Below are 11,287 nucleotides of genomic sequence, written 5' to 3' on the forward strand. Positions count from 1 at the left end.
TCAGTGGGGAATAGAGGTTGAATTGATGTCTGTGCCCAGTGGGGAATGTCATTTAGGCCACTGTGTAAAAATCTAAGGAATAATGGTCCCCTTATTCACTTGTTGCAGGTGCCAAAGGGAACCCCTTTCAGACATAAAACAGTTTCTGTGGGGGGTCTGAACCTGCAAAGAGAGCCTCGGCTGGAGGGGGCTGGACTGGCCTCACAGAGAGAAGTGGAAAGCGGTGTTCGCAACCCAACACAGTGACTCTCAGACAACACTGGACAGCAACAGTAAAGCTGTGTAATGTAACTCAGAAGACCATCACTGACAATGAACATTTGATCAAATCTAGATAATGAATCTGAGATTCCCACCATTTACTTGAGTAATGTATTGCTACACAAATTTGTTGAAGTTGCTTTCCATTTCAGTAGAAAACTCCAAGCCATAGTTCTCTGGAAACAGGGACACTGCTGTCAACTGGTATCTCAGATCTATATACAAGGTTTGTGTCACATGATCGTTTAACAATTTTACAGCACAAATAATTTCAATCCTGGACAAATAAGTTGTTTATCTATCAGATCTGACAAACACTGAAAAACCTTACAAGCACAGTTTCCAACATTTGCAGTGACTCTGGTCTGTCGGTCTCTGCTAGACCTGGGCTGGGAGAACTGTATCTACCCATAGCGCTTCACCTTAACCCAGTGTGCAGCCTGCACCCTACAGGCCCACAGTGTGGTGCACACCTTTCCCCACAGGACTCCCCTCCAGAGGTAATGCATGGAACCCTGGCCCCTCAACCAAGAATGTCGAAGCTGCACTAAAACATTGAAACTTCGTCACACTGCAAAAGTTGGCATATGATTACAGTCAAATGCAGTTACGCACACCTCTTGGAGGGAACGCAACACCTTGCTACACAACTCCCCATGGAGTGAAAGGTATGTGACTGTAGGTAAGGTAAGGATGACAGAGAATATTACCGTTCACAGGGAATTTATTTCCTTAACACGGTAAAATGTGGGGAAAAGGGGCTGCACGGAACCAAAGCAAAGAAAGTTAAAGAGTACCCTCTCCTACCTTACCTGCCTACCCACTACTTCCCTAACATTAACGCCACCTGGCCCGCTAACCAAAATACAGGGGGTGGTCCACCCAGGTCTTACCTAGTATGCATAGACATAGAACATACTACGGGTATATGTATGCCCGCAGGCCTCTTGCCTAAGCACTCCCAAGGTGCCTTCCCCCCTGGGAACAAATGAAACAGAATAATACAAACTTAAAGTGAACAATTTCAATAATCAAAAACAATGTCCTTTTGGCATACACGTACCTCAGCATGACCAGCTACAAAATAATTTACAGAAATTTATACAGACCAACAACAAAATACAGGACATACAAAAAAGCTCTCTCTCCTAACAAAGGAACACTGGCTTTATCCAGCTGCAGAATGAGTTTGTAATTGCCAACAGCTGTATCCCCTAACGAGAGGGCGGGATCAGAGCTCCAATCTGCAATGGGGCCGACCAATCAGCTGCTTGGGGGAATCCAGGAAGTCATCCTGAAACATACACACACACAGACACCGACAAACCCAAAACAGCACAGAAACTGAGGAACGTAACATGCACATTTTGCAAACACAATGTATATGTGCGGCTATTCCATCTGATTCCATAGAAGTGGCTACCTGTGCTTTGTCTGAACAAGTGATAAAATAGAATGTGTTATGCATCTCTCAGTACAAGGTCACAGGTTTAAGGGTTAGTACCTTGTTCATGTAATTGGTTCTCACATTTGTTCAGCCAGGAAATGGTAGACTCAAGCAGACAGAGCAGATGTCTTAACAACCAAATATGATTTAAGGGTAAAAAATTAGGACACTATTGCGACCAACCTGCCTCTTATTTTTTACCACAACTCAGATATTGCGCTTTCCTTCATTTTTGTTTGTTTTCTTCTCCCTTTCTACTCCCTGAGCAAATCTGCTACTGGACAGATCATACCTGATTACTTCATTGCATTACTATAGTCTTTCATTTCAGATGATCAGCCTCTCTAAGAAGCATAATGGTATCAATATACTGTATGAGTTTATTGGTCGCATAGACAGATTTGCAGATGTTATTGCAGGTGCAGCGAATTGCTTGTGTTTCTAGCTCCAACAGTGCAGTAATACCTAGCAATAATAATACGGGAAAAACAATACACACGTAATCCAGAAAAATTATAAAATTGAAATTAAGAAATATCAGAACGAGCAATGTCAGATATCGGAATATATATATACACATGTATGTATATAAATATTTACATACATATAATGGTGTGTAAAGACATTATGGACAGTATATGAATAGAAAAAGTGTGTACAGCAGTAGGTATATAGGATGAACCTTGACTAGAATACAGTATATACATATAAATTGGATAAAACAGTATGTAATATAATTGAAGTGACCAGTGTTCAGTGACTATGTACATAGGGCAGCAGTCTCTAAGGTAGAGTACCGGGTGGTATCCGGCTAGAACAGTGACTAAGGTTCAGGGCAGGGTACTGGGCGGAGGCCGGTTAGTGGTGACTGTTTAACAGCCTGATATGGCCTGGACATAGAAGCTGTTTCTCAGTCTCTAGATTCCAGCTTTGATGCACCTGTACGGTCTCCACCGTCTAGATGGTAGCGGGGTGAACAGGCCGTGACTTGGGCTCACATAACTGATGTTGCAAATCAAAACATGGGGTTACTTTTAATGTCTGTTGTTGCTGATCAAGTTTTTGGGGATTTCTTATAACTATAATCACCATATTATTATTCAAGGAATAGACCTACTTTATTGTATAGTTATTGGGGCTGACATGCAAAGCATCATTGTGGTTGTGTCGAAATAGCTTCATTATATTGTGTAAAAAGTATGTAATCCTGTGTAAGGTTGGATCCTTCATGTACCTAAATACAGTGCATTCATAAAGTATTCAGACCCCTTGACTCTTTCTAAACTTTTTCTAAAAGTGATTAAATCGTTTTTTTCCCTCATCAATCTACACGCAATACCCCATAATGACAAAGCAAAAACAGGTTTAGACATTTTTGCAAATGTATTCCAAATATAAAAACGGATATATCACATTTACATAAGAATTCAGGCCCTTTACTCAGTACTTTGTTGAAGCACGTTTGGCAGCGATTACAGCCTTGAGTCTTCTTGGGTATGAAGCTACAGGTTTGGCACACCTGTATTTGGGGAGTTTCTCCCATTCTTCTCTGCAATTCCTCTCAAGCTCTGTCAGGTTGGATAGGGAGCGTCGCTGCACAGCTATTTTCTGGTCTCTCCAGAGATGTTCCATCGGGTTCAAGTCCGAGTTCTGGCTGGGCCACTCAAGGACATTCATGACATTGTTTGCTTAGGGTCGTTGTCCTGTTGGGAGGTGGACCTTCGCCCCCAGTCTGAGGTCATAAGCACTCTGGAGCAGGTTTTAATCAAGGATCACTCTCTACTTTGCTCCTTTAATCTTTCCCTTGATCCTGACTGGTCTCCCATTCCCTGCAGTTGAAAAACATCCCCACAGCATGATGCTGCCACCACCATGCTTCATAGTATGTACAGTGTCAGGTTTCCTCCAGACGTGACGCTTGGCATTCAGGCCAAAGAGTTCAATCTTGGTTTCATCAGACCAGAGAATCTTGTTTCTCATGGTCGGAGAGTCCTTTAGGTGCCTTTTGGCAAACTTCTACCTTCTGGTTATAAATTAAGGCTACCCAGCAATGGGTTTACCATGCTGTTTCCTTTACTGCTAGCACGCAAGGTTCATCTGGCACCTGCACGGGTTTGGTAGCACTCAGTTCTTCATACATTTTTTATTCAAGTGCCATTTTACATCTCTTCCTACAGTTTCTATGGTAGTGTTGCAATAGTGCCTGAATTCAGATCTCATTTTGGGTTAGACAGTTGGCTCTGAGTACGGGTTTACTACGGACGCTACCTATCCTTTGGGGAGACTTTCAGACTAGTAGTCCACAGTTCATAGTTTTTTAACTTTACGGATAATAATTGGTTAATCTTTAGTGGGCCTCAACCTCATAGACCTAGCGTCAGTATGTAACACACTAGGCGAGTCACATGAGTCAGGCACTACTATGCTGAGTTGCTTCCTCATGTGCCATCTTTTCCCGTTATATCCAATCAGCACAACTGTTCATTGCAACACAATGTTTAATCTCTACCCTAAGCTACTTGCTATGTCCTATTTTCCAGTATATGCTCACAGCTTCAGACGAGTGTGCAAAGCCATCATCAAGGCAAAGGGTGGCTACTTTGAAGAATCTAAAATATAAAGTGTTTTTGGTTACTACATGATTCCATATGTGTGATTTCATAGTTTTGATGTCTTCACTATTATTCTATAATGTAGAAAATAGTCCAAATAAAGAAAAATCCTTGAATGAGTGGTTGTGTCCAAACTTTTGACTGGTACTGTATATATTTCTCACACTGACTGACTCACCCAGTTCTCCCTGGATATGGAGAAATCTCTGTCCAAAATGACTCACTTCTGGACCCTCTGGGCATTGGAGTTGGCCGTAGCTCTATGCCCTCCTGGATGGCCTTGTAAATAGCTGGCTCCTTACTGGCTATAATCTCAGAGGCCTTGGTTGCCATGACACCACGCTGCTGGCAGAACGCCAAGGCCTCTGGGGTCAGCTCGTCCGTCGGATAACCGTTGTCGTCGACTACACACTACGGAGGGAGAGTGGGGTCAAAGGTTGTCAAAATTGACCTTAGATCAGTGTCTTGAGGAAACAGCATCTTACTCCCATCAACACCCAACACTGGCAGCCATGTTGTGTAATGGCTATATACAGTACTGTACATCTATAAAACAAACTAGAAATAAGTACTATACCCTTTATCCTCCCTGTGATGAACAGGAAGTTGTCCTTGTCGTGCTTGCCCAGGTCTCCAGAGTGCAGCCAGCCCTGCTGGTCCAAGGCCTCCTCAGTCTTTTCTGGCTCGTTCAGGTAGCCCATGAACACATGACGCCCCCAGAAACAGATCTCACCATTCCCATCCTCATCTGGCTTGTCCAACTTTGTCTGGCAGCCATTCACCACCTTTCCACAGCTGAGAACAACATCATGATATTTTTTGTTGTTGACAGTTTGTCAATTCTTTATACGGTGAGACCGCAAAGCAAGAATGTATTAAATGTCACTTTTATATCTGATGGCTTATCGGTATCAATTCATGTTTTGCTATCACAATGCTAGCTTTGTCAACTACAAATTAATGAATGTAAACAGTCATTACAAATGGCAGTGGACATCCTAGTTTTCCAGTTGCTGACCTCATGATCTTGAAGTTATTCTCCCAGGAGATGGTGTGAGGGCCGGTGCTTTCACTCATCCCATACAGCTCATACAAGGGGAGGCGAAGGCTCATGAAATACTCCAGGTTCTCCCTAGTGATGGGTGCGGCCCCTGTTAAGCAGTTCCTGCAGCAGTCCAGGCCCATGGCCCAGTGAACCTTCTTAAAAACCAGGTTGTTTGCCAGCATGAAGCCCCAGGGCAACAGTATTTGTTTAGCACTTTTTTGGTTACAACAAGATTCCATATGTTTTATTTCATAGTTTTGATGTCTTCACTATTATTATACAATGTAGAAAATAGTGCAAATAAAGAAAAACCCTTGAATGAGTAGGTGTATCCAAACCTTTGACTGGTGCTGTTTATCTTACATCTTCTAGAAAACAGTTGCTTTCAAAACATTGATTTAATTGCTAATTGAGGTAAGACAGAATACAATATGGAATTTTATTGAATAGTTTGAGGTAAGCCTCATCCCCGAGGAATACTGGCTTTGAGGGGCATTTCATGGAGACAAGGCCTACCCCAAACTATTCAATAAAATTCCGTATTGTATTCTGTCACTGTTGTCATTCAGTTAAGCCTGTACTCACTTGACCTCGGGTTGTAAACAAACTTCTGCAATTCAGGTTTAGGCTACAGAATCAAAAGTCATTCAGATAATTCTGATGCTTGTCTATTTTACATTTTGAGACCAACGTTATAAACCCAACTTTTGGAGAAAATTAGGCTACTAGAACTTCTGTAAATGGATCATTCTACAAAAATGTCACGGGTTTAATATATTGTTGGACACTATCTGTACCATGAAACTGGCTTGTACCTGAGTCTTGGTTTAGTGACATATTTAGAGTTTTAAAAAATTATATTCTCCCACATTAAATGTTAAAATGCAAAAGCAAATATTAGCATTATTTAGTGGATTACATAAAAGGCCCAATGCAGACGTTATCTCATTATCAAATAATTTCTGGGTAACAATCAAGTAACTTACTTTTATTGTTCGCAGTCAAAAATAAACAAATTCCCAGCTAGCACAATGTTCTGAGAACCATGTTTCTTAGAGCTTAGTGAGAGCTTGGTTGTCCTATGCTTATTTTGCATTCAACCTTCCCACAATGTTCTGGGAAAAGTATAGGATACCCAGCTAGCACATAACATTCTGAGAACCATGTTTCATAGATGGGAATTTCAGTACTTCAGCATAACGTTTTCTACAGGTTTCATCATGGTTTTATTTAAAGTCATGTTCTCAGAACATTGATAACTTTCCATAAAGACCACAAGAAAACAGTAAGGTTCAAAGAATGTCCTATGAATGTTATTTAAAAACATACATTCCGTTCTCAGCATCAACAAAACTCAGGTTCAGGTGTGTTGGACGTGCCCACTAATTGGCCACATCTGATCTTAATGAGTGCTTGTTTCCTTTGAAATGGGGTCTATTTGAATAGACTAAAATGAACAGCTTTGGTGCAGTGGACTAATTCCAAAGGATAGAAAACAGAAGATCATAGGTTTGAATCAAACTGATGCTGTGGCACATATACATATATATATTTTTTTGCATGATTCATGTTTAAGCAGATTCATTTTCATGTGTCCTATCTGTGCATGGAGTTCAAAACAGTTAAGCCAAAATAAGCTAGCAGTGTTACTAAAAGTCGTATTGAAACATATAAAAAACATAAACTCCGCAAAAAGGACCCTTGTCTTCAGGACCCTTCAGGACCCTGTCTTTCAAAGACAATTCGTAAAAATCCAAATAACTTCACAGATCTTCATTGTAAAGGGTTTAAACACTGTTTCCCATGCTTGTTCAATGAACCATAAACAATGAATGAACATGTACCTGTGCGTGATTTCCTGCAAGACAGGAATGTCAGTGTTCTTCCATGACCAGCGAAGAGCCCGGATCTCAATCGCATTGAGCACGTCTGGGACCTGTTGGATCGGAGGGTGAGGGCTAGGGCCATTCCCCCCAGAAATGTCCGGGAACTTGCAGGTGCCTTGGTGGAAGAGTGAGATAACATCTCACAGCAAGAACTGTCAAATCTGGTGCAGTCCATGAGGAGGAGATGCACTGTAGTACTTAATGCAGCTGGTGGCCACACCAGATACTGACTGTTACTTTTGATTTTGACCCCCCCTTTGTTCAGGGACACATTATTTCATTTCTGTTAGTCACGTCTGCGGAACTTGTTCAGTTTATGTTTCAGTTGTTGAGTCTTGTTATGTTCATACAAATATTTACACATGTTAAGTTTGCTGAAAATAAACGCAGTTGACAGTGAGAGGACGTTTCTTTTTTTGCTGAGTTTAGTTGCCTTGAATGTACCTCCTCAAACAAGCTCCAGCTGCTACTAACTGATAATCAGCTTCCACACCTGTTCTCACTCTCCTTAATCACCACTACCACCCTACTTAAACCTGACCAAACAGTAATTTCATAATCTCAGCCTAATGACTACTGCATAATGATGAACCATACCATACCGAGTCAACCCCTCTAGTTCCTTCATCTGCACCCCTTGGCTTCATACGTTCCATTCTCATGTCCCCACTGAATCCTCGTTCTCACATCTATTTCCTCAATAAATGTTCTAAACCCATTTCAAGTCTGGTCCTTAAACTTGTGAAATTCATTATATTTATTTTGCAAAGTGTCATGATGAAGATAGCTGTTTTTGGATCCACTGGACAGACAGGGCAGTATCTGGTGAACCAGGCTCTACAGCAGGGTCACTGCCATTGTCGGGAACCCAGGGACATTGACAGTGCAACATGAGAAATTAAAGGCAAATAATGTAATGTCTTGTCTGAGCACCAAATGTATGGTTTTTACATTTCCTCTGTGTTGCATTCAGTAGCACTGTTTTTGTTAGAGGTTTCATGAAATGTGTTACCTTGCCCCAGGCCTGACAGCCTACCATAAAATTGCTATTTTCTCTGTTTTGTCAGGTGGTTGAGGGCAATATTGGGGGGGGGGGGGGGGGGGGGGGGGGGGGGGGGGGGGGGGGGGGGGGGGGGGGGGGCTAGTTACTCCATGTTACCTTAAATGTATTTACACAATGTTTTAATTCACACAATTAAGAAATTTGTGATGTGGAGATGTGCAGCATAGATAGTTTATTTTACCCTATAAAGACACAAGCTACATTTGGGTGACTTGAATTAAGCAAACATTTAAAATGGTAGAATGAGTCATTTAAGGTATAGGGCTAGGGTGTCAAACATACGAATCAATCAATCCTAAACTGTCATAAATGATTGTTACAAAAATAAAGTTGCACACTCTAAATATGTTCCCAACAATGTAATGGGTATAACCACGCAGTGCCTTCTTCAGATTTGTAGTTATTTTTATACAGTTTACTTACTTTAGTCAGCACCTCTTCAAAAAAATGGGTGTGCATCAGCATATTATTTTTAATATGATCAGTGATTGTTGCCACAAGGGGGCATTACAGTATCATAAATTGTAACTAATGTGTGTGTATAACTTTTTCATATGATGTAAAATAAATGTTCAATTTTGTAGTTATTCATTAATGATAGTCAGATGTTATTGATTCAATGATTAACTGAATACTGTAATACGTAAACACATTTTGAACATAATAATGAACAAATGTTAAACCAAAGTAGGGCAGCATTCTGCGGTGTGTAGTTGAATATAGGTTCCTGGTGCAGGTGTGAATGTTGGTCAATAAGGAGCTCACTGCTCTGTCGATGGATCATTTGATTGACCCATTACATAAAATCATCTCTTTGGGGATTTGGCTTATGTTCAACCTCAGAAATGGCAGTTGCCTATCTTGTTGTAAGCACATAAGGGATTTAACCCCGTGCAATCAGTATGCAGCCTCAGCCATCTTTCCCCACAAATAAAATACTAAATTACTTTGACCAGTTGTTGATTTGATCAATTTGTCTGTTAAAACGTTGCTTGACAATTGGCCAAATTCTCTTTGTCCTACATTAGCCTTGACGCCTCATAAACTACAAGGACACTGCGCTGAAACAAAATGTGAGAACAACAGTCAGTCTGGTTGACCAGGCTAGTGGCCTGGAGGGCTTTGAGAGGACATTCCTTCAAATCTCAACTGACCCTTACTGTCTGTCACTAACACCACTGACAGTCGTTACTGTAGTTAGGTTCTGAAAGGAGTGGATAGGTGTAAACTATAAATACATAGGAAAAAAATAGTGAAGCTTACTTTCAATTGCCCCTCCCTGTTGCACACAAGAAACGTCCATTTCCACTGACACAAGGGGATTTACGGCTGATTTAAGATGAAATCGCCAACCCTGTTCGCCAACCCTGTTAAGAGGCACTTACTATAGTAATTTTTTTCTTGAGATGGCAAAACTTGTTTTTATTAAGTTGAACATGTGCTCTATATGAAATCATTTTAAAATGAGGTGAAATCAAGTTTCTTTTCACAAAGTTACACATCTCAAAAGGCACCAAATTGGTGGAACAACCAATATTACTTACCTAACCAATCCTGTTGAATCTGTGAGGAGAAAAGTGGTCATTTTAAAAACTAGTGGTAATTTGATGGTAATTCTAGTGTTAAGAATTTAAGAGGCCTATTTGTGTGGAACCTCCACGTTTATGGCCTCAGTTCTTAGAATTAGAAACTTTTCTGTGGGTTCCTGTAGTTTGGTGACATCAACAGGTTCAGATACAGTACCTGAAGAAGACCAACCAGTGGTTGGTGTCACTGTTTGCCAATACAGTGCATTCAGAAAGTATTCAAACCCCTTGACTTTTTCCACATTTTGTTACGTTACAGCCTTATTCTAAAATGGATGAAATTGCTCATTTCCCCCTCAATCTACACACAATAACCCATAACGACAAAACAAAAACTGTTTTTTAGAATTTTTTGCACATTTATAAAAAAGCTACTGAAATATTACATTTACATAAGTATTCAGAGCCTTTACTCAGTACTTTGTTGAAGCACCTTTGTCAGGTATTACAGCCTTGAGTCTTCTTCAAGCTACGGGGTGGCAGGTAGCCTAGTGGTTAGAGCATTGGGCCAGTATTGGAAAGGTTGCTGGATCGAATCCCTGAGCTGACAAGGTAAAAATCTGTCGTTCTGTCCTTGAACAAGGCAATAACCCCACTGTTCCCTGGTAGGCCGTCATTGTAAATAAGAATAAGTTCTTTACTGACTTGCCTAGTTAAATAAAGGTGAAATAAATGTACAAAAAATACAAGCTTGGCACACCTGTATTTGGGGAGTTTCTCCCATTCTTCTCTGCAGATCCTCTCAAGCTCTGTCAGGTTGGATGGGGTGTGTCGCTGCACAGCTATTTTCAGGTCTCTCCAGAGATGTTCGGTCGGGCTCAAGTCCGGGCTCTGGCTGGGCCACTCAAGGACATTCAGAGACTTGTCCCGAAGCCACTCCTGCGGTGTCTTGACTGTGTGATTAAGGTCGTTGTCCTGTTGGGAGGTGAACCTTCACCCCCAGTCTGAGGTCCTGAGCGCTCTGGAGCAGGTTTTCATCAAGGATGACATTTTTTACATTTTAAATTAACCTTTATTTAACTAGGCAAGTCAGTTTAAAAAAAATCTTATTTAAATGACGGCCTTGGAACAGTGGGTTAACTGCCTTGTTAACAGTGGGTTAACTGCCTTGGCAGAACAACAGAGTTTTACCTTGTCAGTTCAGGGATTCAATCTAGCAACCTTTCGGTTACTGGCCCAATGCTCTAACCACTATGTTACCTGCCGCCCCAGGATCTCTCTGTACTTTGCTCCGTTCATCTTTCCCTCGATTCTGACTAGTCTCACAGTCCCTGCCGCTGAAAAACATCCCCACAGCATGATCCTGCCACCACCGCACTTCACCATAGGGATGGTGCCAGGTTTCCTCCAGACGTGACGCTTGGCATTCCAGCCAAAGAGTTCAATC

At 41.3% G+C, this 11,287-nt stretch overlaps 1 protein-coding gene across 1 annotated transcript; it reads right to left on the bottom strand.

Annotated features, from left to right (window-relative positions):
• Positions 1–378: 378 nt before the first annotated feature.
• LOC120063560 (long-chain-fatty-acid--CoA ligase ACSBG2-like) lies at positions 379–5,547 on the bottom strand. Its single transcript, XM_039013915.1, has 4 exons — positions 5,339–5,547; positions 4,893–5,115; positions 4,545–4,731; positions 379–476 (listed from the first exon to the last, which is right to left on the bottom strand). The coding sequence occupies exons 1-4, from the start codon at positions 5,545–5,547 to the stop codon at positions 379–381; spliced, it is 717 nt and encodes a 238-aa protein (XP_038869843.1).
• Positions 5,548–11,287: the final 5,740 nt, after the last annotated feature.

The sequence above is a fragment of the Salvelinus namaycush genome, chromosome 18 (genome assembly GCF_016432855.1).
Source record: "Salvelinus namaycush isolate Seneca chromosome 18, SaNama_1.0, whole genome shotgun sequence".
Lineage (NCBI taxonomy): Eukaryota > Metazoa > Chordata > Actinopteri > Salmoniformes > Salmonidae > Salvelinus > Salvelinus namaycush.

Coding starts and splice junctions, on each gene's coding strand:
- LOC120063560 (XM_039013915.1), bottom strand. CDS start 5,547: ATGCTGGCAAACAACCTGGTTTTTAAGAAGGTTCACTGGGCCATGGGC. Junction 4,732..4,892: donor CAGGGAGGATAAAGGGTATA/GTACTTATTTCT, acceptor CTCCCTCCGTAG/TGTGTAGTCGACGACAACGG. Junction 477..4,544: donor AATGCCCAGAGGGTCCAGAA/GTGAGTCATTTT, acceptor CCTTGTATATAG/ATCTGAGATACCAGTTGACA.